This window comes from Manacus vitellinus, unplaced genomic scaffold (genome assembly GCF_001715985.3).
Source record: "Manacus vitellinus isolate BGI_N305 unplaced genomic scaffold, ASM171598v3 scaffold_74_pilon, whole genome shotgun sequence".
Lineage (NCBI taxonomy): Eukaryota > Metazoa > Chordata > Aves > Passeriformes > Pipridae > Manacus > Manacus vitellinus.
Genome location: NW_021940780.1, coordinates 1,819,928 through 1,833,705, shown reverse-complemented (window position 1 = coordinate 1,833,705; position 13,778 = coordinate 1,819,928). Strand labels below are relative to the sequence as shown.

Genomic DNA, 13,778 nt, shown 5'->3' with positions numbered 1-13,778 from the left:
AGGAAGAATTTCTTTGCAGAGAGGGTGCTCAGCCATTGGAATGGGCTGCCCAGGGAAGGGGGGGATTCTCCATCCCTGGAGGTTTTTCAGCAGAGACTGGATGTGGCATCAGTGCCATGGGCTGGGAACCACGGTGGGGTTGGATCAAGGGTTGGACTGGATGATCTCAGAGGTCCCTTCCAACCCAGCTGATTCTGGGATTCTGTCTAATGGAAAATGCATTTCCCAGCCTGGGGACCTTGGGAGCAGCAGCTTCCATCTGGTGGCTCCTGCAGCTGGCAGGGGGAGCCTTTGAAGTTAAGCAGCTGTGAGAGCTGTGTGGGTTTGGGTTGAGGCAGAGTGGCCTTGGCTTGATTTTGGTTTTAATGGAGGCAGTAATGGCACTGCCACAACAATTATGTGTCCTTGCCCCCTGAGGGACTTGGGACTGATGCAGGTGATAATGGTCTGGTTTAGGAACAAGAGGGTCTTTAAGGCCCTTCCAACCCAAACCTTCCTGGGATTCTTTAATAAGGGCAGAGCCAGCATTGCCTCAGGTGAACTGAACTTACACCCCCTCTCCCTCCTCCTCCAGCACCTTTTTTTCCTCTTTCCTCCTGTATTTTCCCCTAATTTTCCCATAGTGGTAAAATAAAAGGCATGTTACTCACCATGGCTTCCTCCAGATCCCTGAGCCTGGAATGCTGGGATGATCCAGGGCACTCAGAGTGCTGCACCTCCCCTAATTTCTCCATTTCCTTTGCCATCTGGATTGGGAAGTGACACAGCCTTCAGGAGAGGAGATTTTGCTGCCAAAGCAGCTCTTCCCCAGTTACAGATGAAGATGAAACTGTTCCACTGCACCACTAAAATTCACCTTTTTCCCCATGGGCTCCAGCAGCTGAAAACCAGGATGCTGGAAGTGCTGCTGGGAGGGGCTGGACGTGAAGTGTTGGGAAGGATGGGAAAACCACTGGTGGACAGAACCTTCCACAGGTGCTTTGTTATTTAATTCCTGACCATCCACCACGGGGCAGTTGGCAAAATTTTAAGGGAGGTGGGTGAATGTCCCTGTAAAACAGCCCATCAGAATATTGGCTGGAAATTAGGGAGAGGATGAAACCAGGTTTAACCTGGACCTCCAGCCTCCATCTCTGCCTTGCAGGTGGCTGCCCAGGGGCTTTGGTTGCTGCTCTTTGTGCCAGGCTGTTAAATACCAATTATTTTCCAATTACTGCTTAAAAACCTGTGTGTGTTTCTACACAAATGGGTGTCTAGGGCAAGGAGACAGGTTTTAAGGGAAGGAGACAGGAAGGATACAGGTCTCCAGGGCAGCCTGTGGCACCATCTCTTCCTGGCTGCATGTTTTGCAGGTCAGGGTTGTTCCCCAGCCTAAAACCCACCTCTTGGAATGAGCCCACCAGGTCCTCAGTGCTCCTCTTCCCTCCTGGCTGCAGCCCAAAGGACCAGTGCTGAGCCAAGCAAATCCCCACGGACAGCACCACCAGCAGGACACTGGCAAAGATCTTCCTGGACTTCTCCATCCTGGGAGAGAGGAAAAAAAAGCATCTTTTTTATCATCAGGGCATTCCAGCTGCGTTTTTACCTTGGAGAGTGATGAAAAAGCTGCATTTCTGGATCACAGGCTCGTGGAATGTCCTGATGAGATGGAAGGGACCCACAAGGATCATCAAGTCCCCCCCAAGAATCCCCCCCTGTGCCTGTGCTCTGCAGTTCTGAGCTGCACCTCGTGCCTGGGCCTGAGCCACAGCTGCCTTGGGAGCCTCTCAAAGTGGGGATTAACTCCCTATAAAAGGGCTTTGACATCTGAGGAATTTGGATGGAGATCTGAACTAGGATTCTGGAGCAGCCTCTCAGAGTTTGAGGCATGTCTGGACCTCCCAGGTCCCGTGCAGGTCCCTGTAGGGTTTGGGCAGATGTGTTCAGTTCCTGCTCTGATGTCCCTGCTCCTCCAGAACTGCTCTTTGCAGTCTCTTCTGATCTGAGTTTCTTCTCCTGTGAGCTTCTGTGAGCACTGAATAAGTAAAAAGGGAAGATGGGATGTTGTTCAAGCACGTTACCTGCTGCCTGAGAGGGGTTGCAGAGGAACTCCAACTCTTCCTGGATGGAAAACGTCCTGTGACTGTGGCTGCCACCTCCCTTTTATACACCAACCCCCTCCCAGCAGGTGACTTCATCTCATTCTGCCTCCCAGGCTGCAATTTTGGTGTTAAAATGACTGTGATGCAGCCCAGGTAAAGCCCATAATTGGAGCACCCCCGTGTAGCTGTTAAATTCAGCTGTTTTCTCTGAGAGCCATAAAAGTAACAGCCTGGCTTTTAAGAGCTTGTAAATGTGACATTCAGGCCCAGCTGACTGCTGGGAAATGCAGGAGCTGTCCTGTCAGTGGTTTCTGATTCCTAAGGAGAAGATTTTGGGTGAGTTTGTGTTTGGTGAGGACTCGGGATGGGCGAGGAATTCGGTCTGTGAGAATCACAGGGTGGTTTGGGTTGGAAGGGATGTTAAAACTCACCCAGTGCCACCCCCCTGACATGGGCAGGGACATTTTCCACCAGCCCAGGTTGCTCCAACCTGGCCTTGGGCACTTCCAGGGATGGGGGATCCAAAAGCTGAGACACATCTGAAGGGAACAGCCCTTGGGTGCCTGAGCAGGAGCCTGGGATGGCACAAGTGGACAGAGCAGCTGGAGAGCTCCTTGGAAATCCTCCTCCTCCAAGTTCCAGTTGAGGTGCCTGGATGTTCTTTGCTCTGTAAAATGCAAATTGGTGTCCAAGTGATCCAGTGGAGGAGTCCTTTGGATTGTAAATGTGCTTTGCTGGCACAAAGGAGGCTCTGTTGGGAACAGGACTCCAAAGTGCTTCTTACAAGGGTGGAGGGACAGGACACAGGGAATGGCTTCCCACTGCCAGAGGGCAGGGTTAGATGGGATATTGGGAAGGAATTCTTCCCTGGGAGGGTGGGGAGGGGCTGGGATGGAATTCCCAGAGGAGCTGTGGCTGCCCCCGATCCCTGGAAGTGTCCAAGGGCAGGTTGGAGCAACCTGGGCTGGTGGAAGGTGTCCCTGCCCATGGCAGGGGGTGAAATGAGAAGACCTTTAAGGCCCTTCCAACCCAAACCACTCCTGTTCTCCATTCCTTGGAGTTTGTGCAGGTTTCTGAAGCAGCCAAGAGCTCTTTGCATGCAGGAGTTCAAGTCAGTAATTTTGGCTGCAGGAATGGGATTGTTTGGGGGGTTTTTTGTTTTATTTTTTACCCACCTGGCAGCCCTTCTGCCTTGCTCTGAACTGTCCTGGTGCCATTTGACTGTCTCATGTTCCCTGTTCTCCAAACATCATCCCCTGTTCCAGCTCCTGTGACCTCTCAGAGCTTTTTAAAGGGATTAAAAGTAATTTAATGAGTAAATAATTGAAGGAGGATTTAGTGACTCTTTCTTAAGAGTAATTTTTCCTGCTCTAATGCTCCTCCTACTCATGGCCAGAGCAGCCAACGTTGAACTCCAGCTGATAAAAATGGATCAAGCTGTGAAAATAGTTGGTTTCCAGTGGGAGAAATTGTTCCTCTGCCGTGGGCACGGGGGGGGTTTTCCTGGGAGGCTTTGGAGGCTCCTTCCTTCCCTGGTGAGCCTTGCAAAAATTAAGGTTATTTAGAGGTAAATAGGAGATTTTGGTGATCCTGAGGGATGGCATTTAAAGAGAGAGAAGGGACCCCTGCTTGATAAGCCCCTTAAAGGATGTTAAAAATAAGATCCCAGCTGGGTTTTGTTTGCCCACAGAACCTTTTACAGCCCCAGGCAGTGGAAAACACCAAACTGCTCAGATTTGGGGTGATGGAGACGTTTCAGAAGAGCTGCCAGAGCTCCAAGTTGCAGCAGTTTCTCTGCTTTGGGGAGGGAAATCTTCCTGCCAGTCCTGTTTGGTACTGACGTGGAAGTCAAGGAATTGTCCAGGGCCTAAAGGGGCTCCAGGAGAGCTGGAGAGGGACTTGGGATGGAGGGACAATGGGGAATGACTTCTGCCTCTTGGGATGGAGGGACAATGGGGAATGACTTCTGCCTCCAACTATTTTATCAAGCAAAGAGGAAAGGTGGGGACAAAAAAGCTGAAAAGTATTAGGAATTAATTATTGACAAATCAACACAAACCCTCGTGAAAATTCCCTAAATTAATGTATCAGAACCACTGCAGCAACCCCCACAAGCTACATTTGGGTTTTTTCCAGCAGGTAAGGTTTATGCTTCGACCCAAAATTCTGGCTGTCAGGTAAGATTGGGGTGGTTTATTTAAATGAAGACGACCAAGACATTTTTCTCTTTCACACTTTTATTAATGCAACTTAAATTAGGCTGGAATTTCTGCACAGGCCACTTTGGGCTCCTCATCCAGCTCTGTGATAGCAAAAGAGGTACCTTGAATTCAGCTGTGAATGATGATGCCACGTGCTGTGATTATTCAACAGTGCTCCAGTGAAAGTTCAAATAGATTTTTATACACAGTGATTATGAAAATAGAGTATTTTTCCCCCCCATACAATATTTTACTTCTGCCAGCTACAAAATATGATAAAGAAAAATAATTCATTTATTTCTCTAGCCCTAGGAATCTTCTCCTACTGCAACACACACATCACTCCCCACTGAAAGCCTTGAGGTGGGAGAAAGGACTCCAAAATCACACTGGAATATTTCCCTTCAATCTATAGGTCACTTCACCAAGGATCTGGTGGTGTCCTAGAGCCTGATCCAGAGGGATCTGGAGGAAATAATCCCAATTCTGAACCACATGAGCCCGGGATTTTGAGTCCTGGATGTTCATGTCACACGCCTGAGTCGAGCCAACTTGAAAATAAGGGAGAATCCTGCAATTCCCCCCCCCCAAACCCAATCATATCCTGATCCAGAATAATCACTGATCTTCCCAGATTGGTGGCAAAGCAGCATTTTTGGAACAAACAAACTGAGACAAGAAGCCTGGAGGACAGGAAATTGCACTGCAAAGTGAGACACAACCCACTGAGGAACTGTGGAACTCCAACTCCTGGGACACTCCAACCACCCTCCAAGTTTTGGGATCCACTGGTTCTTCCTGTGTATTTGTACTGTAACAGCTGTATTTCCTTAGGATTCAAGGTGAGTCTGAACTTTGGGGTGGTTTAAGCATCTGAGGTAAGTTCTTGCTGCACCTTTTTTCTATTTTTTTTGGTATAGTTTCTTCGTGTGCTTTTTGATTGTGTCTAAAAAGAAATGTTAGCTGAGAAAACTACCCAGATCCTGCAGCTCCTTTGCTGAGGGGCAGCCCCACAGGAAGGGAGGCTCACACAAAAAACAGCTTCCCCTGCTTTTTTCCACAGGTAAAGGAAGTGTGGAAGGGGCACTTGGCCCCAGGCAAGATGCTTTTACAGCCACTTTAGGCAGCCCAAAGTGGATCTGGCTGGGAAATGGGATTATGCCCATGCTTTCAAGGAGGATTTGCATAGTACATTGAGGGGAAACAGGGCCATTTCTTCATCTCCTGAAGGGATGAGAGGAGGGGAGAGCAGGTGCTGTGGCCCCAGAGCTTCTCTCTGCTTTGGGGACACTTCTGTGTTTGTCTCTGTACGTTGAATTCCCAACAAAGAAGGAAAAAGCTACAGGAACTCCAGTCTGGAGTGGCCAGGACATGTGGAATCAGGGGAGTTTTTCTTCCCAGCTGGGATTGATAGTGCAATTCCACACTCATTTGGAGAGGATTAACTAAGACAGCCCATTTCTGCCCAGGGATCTCCTAGGGGGAACTCAATCCAGGCTGTGGGCAGGTCCCTGCAGGGGCAGCAGCTTCCTCTGCACATTTGAGGGGATAAAGCTGCTCTAACCCTGCACTCCAACTCCACAGCAATTTAGGACCTCTGAGGACAGTTCCCCACTGTTTCCACCCCAGCAGAGACCTGAACACATCCTGTGGGCACTGTGTGACCACCCCTGGCATTAACACCCTGCAGGAATGAAGACACTGACTGTAAATACACTTGTCTACCTGTAAACCTGAACTTTGTTTGCTACTATACAGGAATAACATTTTCTATTCATATTGCAGCTACAGATTTAATAAATAGAATTGCATATATTGTGCTTTATAAATTAAAATGCATTCCAAAGTGAGGCAATGCTAAACAATGAAAGTCTTGAACCCTCCCCCCCAAACCAGCCCCACTTTCTGCTTTCAGAACCAGCCCACTTCCTCACTCTCTTCACAAAGGAAGAAACTCTCTGTTTCCACCTCTGAAACAAAAATTCCCTCCCCAAAAGTGATCAAAGAGAGCCTACTTAGGCACTACTGCAAATGGAAGTTGTCTAATAACCATTACTTCTAACTCAGGAAGGGGAGGAGGTGAAGAAAGTCACGACAGATGTTTGGATTCCTTCCTCTCTGACGTGTTCTCTTCCCTATCTGACGCTCTGGGACATGTGCAGGGGGGTCAGCATCTCTTCAAAGATGGCTCCTTTCACGTTAGAGCCCCTCAAATTGGCTTCCTGGAGGTCACAACCTGATAGGTCACAATTCTGAAGGGGAAAAGAAAAAGAAGTGTCAATGGAATGCACCCAGAACTCTGTTCAGAGCTTTACTTGAAGTCCATTTACCTGAACTCCATTGTAGTCTGAAGCTGGAGAGCTCAGCCAAAAGCCAGCAATCCCCCAAATTACCAGCTGACTGTAGGATCTAAAGGAATAGGATGTAAAATGAACCCTAACTCACTTCCAAATCAGTTCCTGCCAACGTTGCTCCCCTGAGGTTACAGTTCTTTAGTTTGGCGTTTTTCAGCGTCGCGACTCGGAGGTTAATTCCTGTCATCTGACTGCCCTCCATGTCCACTCCTTTCAGGTTGGCACCTGGAACACACACACAAAGGGGTTCTGGGAGGAAAAACGGGCAGAGACACAGCAGCTGCACACTGGTGCTGCCTCAGAGCTGTGTGAATTGGAGGAGAAGGGAATTCAGTGCTGGGATGGTCACAGACTCGGCCCAGCCCTTGCGGGCCCTTCTCAGGGTTGGACAAACCACAGCTGGACCTTTTCTGGGCCATAAAAATGCACAAACACAGGCTGCAGTTGGCACAGATTCACAGGGCAAAACCTTCTTACCTTCCAGATTAGCTTTAAGGCCTGATGGGTCCTCAAAGTTGCAGCCTTTCAGGGACGCTCCCTCCGCGTTGGAGCACAGCATCTTCACCCCTTGGAGGTTGGCACACTGGCACAGACAGGAGGCAGTGAGAGCCAGAAGAATAACACCAAAACCAATCAAAATACAGGTTTAATTTCTGGTCTGGGAGTGAATCCCATTAAACCATCACTGAGAAGAAGTATAAAAGCTTTGGGAACCAGAACAACTCTAGAGTATATTTAAGAACTCGATGTTTTACACCGCTCTCTTTGTTCCAGCTCCTCTCTGGTAAGACAAGCCCAGCCCTCCCAAGCTGCAGCAGCTCTTACATCCAGCACAGAGCCTGACAGGTCAGCCCTCTCCAGGTTGGCACAGCACAGGTTGGCATGGGCCAGGTTGCAGCGGCTCAGATTGGCCATCTTGAAGTTGATGTAGCGAAGATCCAGGCGGGAAAGATCCGCTCCACTGAAATTCAGGCCCTGGGAATCCCAAGGAATAAACCCCCCAGAAAGGTTACAGAAGGGAAGGGGTAAGTCAGGACACACAGTTAAGATAATTGTGTAGATATGTGTGCATTAATATTTACAGTGTATAAATATCTGTGTGTAAATATATGGGTATGAATGTATTAAAATATATGCTGTAAATAATTATACACAGATACAAGATAGATACAGACACACACAGGTCCTGGGAAGAGCTGAAGACACCCCATCAGGGAAGGGGGCTTATAAAAAGGAGGGGGAGGGACTTTTTATATGGGCCTGGAGGGACAGGACAAGGGGAAATGGTTTTTAAACTGAAAGAGGGCAGGGTTAGATGGGATATTGGAAAGAAATCCTTCCCTGGGAGGGTGGGGAGGGGCAGGGATGGAATTCCCACAGAAGCTGTGGCTGCCCCTGAATCCCTGCAAGTGTCCAAGGCCAGGTTGGAACAACCTGGGCTAGTGGAAGGTGTCCCTGCCCATGGCAGGGGGTGGAATGAGAAGACCTTTAAGGTCCCTTCCAACTCAAACCATTCCAGGATTCTATACAGATAAATACACACAAGACCATTTATTCTATGAAATCTAAATGCAAAGCTCTCAAAAATTGTCCTGGGTTTATTTTACATTTAAACAAATTGCCCCTCCAGGAAAGCTTCCCCCTAAAGCAGGAATGCAGCCCAAACCACCCTGGAATTCCAAGCCAAGGTCACTGTGCCACAGCTCAGAGTCAAAACTCAGCTAAAGAGAACACAGTGTCTGCATTTCACGTTGCCACATTCCAGCACCAGACACCAGCACTCCAGAGAGGGACAGCACAAGGGGAAGTGGTTTTAAGCTAAAAGAGGGAGGTTTAGGTGAGATGTGGGGAAGAAATTCCTAGGATTTTTGTCAGGAAGAGGAATGTGTTCTCACCTGACAGCGCAGCTCGGACTTGGTGGGTGTTGCCAGCAGGAACCAGACAAACTCCTTCTGAGATGGGAGAGTGATCCTCAGCTGGCTGGGAATTCTGTTGGGAATGTTGTTCAACAGCTGACACAGACGGCACGAAATTACACATCCCCTGCAAGAGCAGGGCAGGTGCATTCAGGTCTCCAAACAAATTCCCTTCAGGGCTATTTCCAGGTGTCCAATAAGTGAATCAATACCAAAAAACCTGGATTCCTGCAGGACACCTGGAAACAAAGAGTTTGTTATTTCCAGGGAACTGTGAATCCAGAAATCACCCTTCTCCCTACTGGAGAACAACCACAGACATTGTATTAGATGTAACTGGGCAGAGGGAAAGCTTGCTTGCAGCTAAAAGGAAAAAAAAAAATCACTCAGCCAGGATGTTTGCAACACCAGCATTGGGTTAAAGGTATCAGCTCCAGAATTCCAGCCAGACATGAATCCAGGATGGAAAACTTTTAATGCTCCCAAGATAAACAAACAGCCTGTCTTCATTAAATCAAGCAATCTTCATTAAATGAAGTGATCTTCACTAAATCAAGCAACACCTTCATTAAATGAAGCAACGTGGAGCTGCAACGCCCGAGAATAAATCCCGAGGAAATTAAAACTCCAAAGAAAACCACGGAGATGAGCACACAAAGGTCCCTCTGGCTTCACCTGGAGGGCAAAGCTTAACTCCCAAAGAGGAATAATTCAGATGTCAGACAGGTAATACCTACCTAGCAAATTAATGCCATCATTTACAATGAGCTGTCCGTGACGTAAATAGTTCAAAATGGGCTCAAAATACTCAGGACTGCGGTCAATTAGGAATGCTCCTCTATGATCCTGCTTGTTCCCCCAAGCATCTGTTTCCACAACATATATATATATAGATCATTAAATTGGATATATTACTATATAGATTTAAATTTGATATATTAAGAGAAGAGCATTTGCTTGGCTTGCAGAGTTTTATTACCAAAGGCGGCGGGATGTGAAAATGCCACGTGTGAAAGGGTGGTTTGCAAAAGGAAAGGAGGAGTAAGGGGGGAAAAATCACCTTAAAATGAACTTGTTGCTGCTCTAAATAACTAAAATATTTTGTCAAATGCATAAGAATAAAAGCAGCACTAAGGTTTGTGTCTGACTGTCTCCCAAAGGCAGGGTTTGCTCATGGATTCTCCTGACGAAACCGAGCAACAATAACATGAAAACCTAAAATCAAACAGACAAACAAACAAACAAAAAAGGACCCAAAACACTAACTGTGGGTGGGAGTTGTATTTTCACTTTGTGAGATGATAAATTTTAGGTGGGCAACAGAGAAATAAAGAATTATGAAAAGAATAATTCTACGTTCTGCTTTGGTACTTTTAACATATTTTTGATATTTTAGATTCTCAGCTTGACAGTGCCTTGTGCCTACTTTGCTAATTTATTACTTGACAAAAAACAAAGTTTATTTCAGTGTACTCACCTTTATCTTTAAACATGTGGGCCAACATGCTGTCAGGTTCTTTGTTAACCAAAGTGCTCCTAGAAAACAAAGGCATTGCAATTCCCTTTTTACCTCATACACAAAGCGTTTAAGAATTGAATTCTTGCCAAATCGTGCTGGTGACCACAAAACACAAAGTGGCAGAAGTCAAAGACCTCCTATTTCATAAGAAGTTATTTTCCAAGCTCTTTTGCTGCATTGAAATCGAGTTTTTTTTGAGACTAAAAGCATTTTTACCTTGTAGTGGTGAAGTATCTGCCTCCCACATTGAGTGTCAGCCAGTCTGTGTGGGACCCTGTCAGCTCCTCCTGAGCTCTCCCATCAGTCTGAGGATCTACAGGTTAAAAGACACCTTAGCAATTCTTTATTTATACTAATTTTTATAACAATTAATAATATGTAATTAATATAACATTAATATGATATGCCTATAATAAGTTATTACGACACATTAGTAGTTATTAGAGAAACTGTGACTATTTCTTAATCCATTCCCTATGGTGTCTTCTGAAAACAGCAGCAAATAAAATCTTGGGTTTATATGGAAGCAAAATAAAACCTCTTTCTGTTAAACACAAGGGTTTATATATTTTTTTCTGTATTTTATATAGACTTACCAATGAAGGGCTCCCCTTCACAGACAAACAAAACATCATCATCCCTGAGAGAGGAGAGCAGAGGAGAGGGCAGGGGGGAGAGGAGGAGAAAAAGAAGATTAATCATCATTTCTTGTTCATCTCATTGACAGGGAAACCCCTCCTGGCCACTTTCAGGTGAATTATAACCAGTTGCCATGAAGTGGAACTTCAGGATCTGGTTTTTGTCTGAATTTTGCAGGTTCCAGTGGATTGGGCTGGACTGACTTCACCAGGGGTTTATCTGCAGTGACCAGGTAGGGCCCATTTCTGTCACTCAACTGATTTTTACAAAATAGTTGCTTTTCTCCCCAGTCTGGGGCTATTCTGTGATGCCAAAGCAATGACAGGAGTGGTCTCCTCTTCCAAAAAATCCCCATGCAAGGGCTGAGTGGAACAGTGGGATTTCCTGGTGAACACATTGCCCTGGAATCAACATGGGGGGGTTCAAAGGCCTCCAACACAGTTTGGGTCAAGTTGTGATTAAACAACAGAGAAATGCTCTGAAGTTCAAAAGCCAGGATTATTTTTTAATGGAGGGATGAAAGGCCCCTTGGGCTGGAAATCAGAATATCTGGTTACTGATTAAGGAGGATTAACAGGCTGCTCTCTTAATCCCCCCCCAATTTGTCTTTTATTGGCTCATCCTTACCTGATCAAAGCAATGTCATCAATGAGTCCCCCTTTGCCATTGTAAACACTGGTGGCTTTGATTCCAAGCTTGTTACTGGCCACAGAGAGCAAATCTGAGAGGGTCCCATACACAGCCACCACCTGGGGAGACATGGGGGGGATAAAATCAACTGCAGGGATATCAAGATGGCTTATAGATCAATATAGCTTATAGATCAATATACCTTAATATATCTTGTGCATCAATATATCTTATGGATCAATATAACTTATATATCAATATCTCTTATATATCAATATAACTTATATATCAATATCTCTTATTTACCAATATCTCTTATTTACCAATATCTCCTATTTACCAATATCTCCTATATATCAATATAACTTATATATCAATATCTCTTATTTACCAATATCTCTTATTTACCAGTATCTCTTATATATTAATATAACTTATATATCAATATATCTTATATATCAATATCTCTTATTTACCAATATCTCTTAGTTACCAATATAACTTATTTACCAATATAACTTATATATCAATATCTCTTATTTAGCAATATCTTTTATTTACCAATATCTCTCAGATACCAATATATCTTAATATATTTTACATACCAATATACCTTATACCAATATATCTTGTATCAATATATCTTATATACCAATAGATTTTAATATATCTTATATACCAATATATCTTGTATCAATATATCTTATATACCAATAGATTTTAATATATCTTATATACCAATAGATCTTATATAGTAATATATCTTATATACCAGTATATCTTTTATCTCAATATAAGGTATATATCTTATATGTCAATATATCTTAAAGTATCTTACATATCAATACATGTTATATACCAATATATGTTATATACTAAAATATCTTACAGGGAGAGGGAAATACATGTGGATTTTGACTAAAAACCAAGCAAATAGACCAATTCTGATGGTAGAAAACTGCCTAAAAATGGGGTGACTTGCACAGCTCCAGCAGCAGTGAAAGGAATGCTGAATAAGAATATGATGATTCAGATTTTTATTCCTCTAGAGAAATATTGCTGCTTTTTCTGTTCCAAGCCTCTCCCAAGTGTATTCCCCTCCCTAAAACCAAAGACTGAATTGCAGTCACATTGTCTGCCCTCGGGATGGAAAAAGGAGGATCATGGATACATTTAGAACTGCAAAAAATTAAGGTACAGTCACATGAAGTGTCTTCAGAGCCTGGGCATGGGAAAATCAGGCTCATGGATAACATTTAATAGAAATACACCATTAAAGTACAGTCACATTAAGTGTTTTAGTCCAGACCTATAGATGGAAAAATGAGGGTCAAGGCCAGCATTCAGAACTGCAAGGTTCAAATACAGCCACAGTAACTTCTGCACTTGAAGAGTGGAGGGAAAAATCAGGATCATGAATGGCATTTACCAGAAATACAGGGTTAAAGAACAGTCACATCAATTGTCTGCGGATGGAATATCAGGATCGTGGATAACATTTATAGAATTAGTCACATTAACTCTCTGTGGATGGGAAAAATCAGGATTATGGATACCATTTAATAGAAATACAGCATTAAAGCACAATCACAGTAACGGTCTGTGGATGGGGAAATATGGGATGGATTATGGACAACATTTAACAGAACTACAGCATTAAAGTGCAGTCACATCAACTCCTGCACTCAGAGTGTGAGTGGAAACATCGAGATCACGGCTTATATTTAGAACCGCATCACCGGGCCTTTCTGGAAGGGCCCAGAAATCAACTTTTTCCACCCCTGAGAGGACCCCAGGGAGGTTTTAAACGATTTAGTGCCATTATTCCCGGGGGCCCCACACAGGGTCACCCCACCCCCAGAGCGCTACTCCCGCAGGCTGCGACTGACGGGACGCGACTCAGCAAGGCCCCGGAGCGTCTCTAACACCGACTCCCGTCTTAAACCCTTTGGGTTTCCCTCAGGACCCTCCCTCAGCGCGGACCAGGCCTGGCAGCCAACGGAGCGCATGGCCGGCAACCCCCGCGGGCCGGCACGCCCTGAGGGGCCCGGACCCTCTGATTTCGGCTCCCCTCGATGCAGGACCCCCCCGTCCGCTGCCCCTTAAGCCTGACCTTGCCGTTGCGGGCGCTGCCGTTCACGAACAGCGTCACCCGCCTCATGCTGCGCCCGCCGCGCCGGGGCCGCCACAACACCCGGAAGCGCCGCGCGATGACTGACACCACCCGCGGCCAATCACCGCCGCGCTGCAACCAAATCTATCCAATCACCGCCGCGCCTCTGCCGGAGAGGCGGGACAAAGCAGCCTTATTTGCATAAAACGTGGCTTAGCGCCTGTGATTGGTCGCCGCGCGTCACGTGGGCGCGGCCCGTTGAATGAATTTATTGAATGTATTATTCCGCCCCTCCCCTTGAGCGGTGCTTCGACTCAACGGCCCG

General features: G+C 45.8%; 2 protein-coding genes across 2 annotated transcripts in view; both read right to left on the bottom strand.

Moving 5' to 3' along the window:
- Positions 1-2,111, bottom strand: part of GNRH1 (gonadotropin releasing hormone 1) — a 3,811-nt gene extending 1,700 nt beyond the window's left edge. Inside the window, exons 1-3 of the mRNA XM_008923540.3 lie at positions 2,061-2,111; positions 1,383-1,524; positions 651-746 (exon numbers count right to left, since the gene is read on the bottom strand). Coding sequence (XP_008921788.3) covers positions 651-746; positions 1,383-1,523 — 237 coding nt within the window. The 5' untranslated portion in view covers position 1,524; positions 2,061-2,111. The remainder of the gene's footprint in view (positions 1-650; positions 747-1,382; positions 1,525-2,060) is intronic.
- A 2,200-nt stretch (positions 2,112-4,311) lies between these two features.
- Positions 4,312-13,545, bottom strand: KCTD9 (potassium channel tetramerization domain containing 9). Its single transcript, XM_029964586.1, is given in 13 exon segments — positions 4,312-6,534; positions 6,728-6,861; positions 7,114-7,219; positions 7,462-7,611; positions 8,532-8,589; positions 8,591-8,711; positions 8,714-8,791; positions 9,290-9,418; positions 10,030-10,088; positions 10,288-10,384; positions 10,668-10,711; positions 11,338-11,459; positions 13,454-13,545. Coding segments are annotated over 13 exon segments (1,263 nt in total). The 5' UTR covers positions 13,502-13,545; the 3' UTR covers positions 4,312-6,417.
- Between the last annotated feature and the right edge of the window lie 233 nt (positions 13,546-13,778).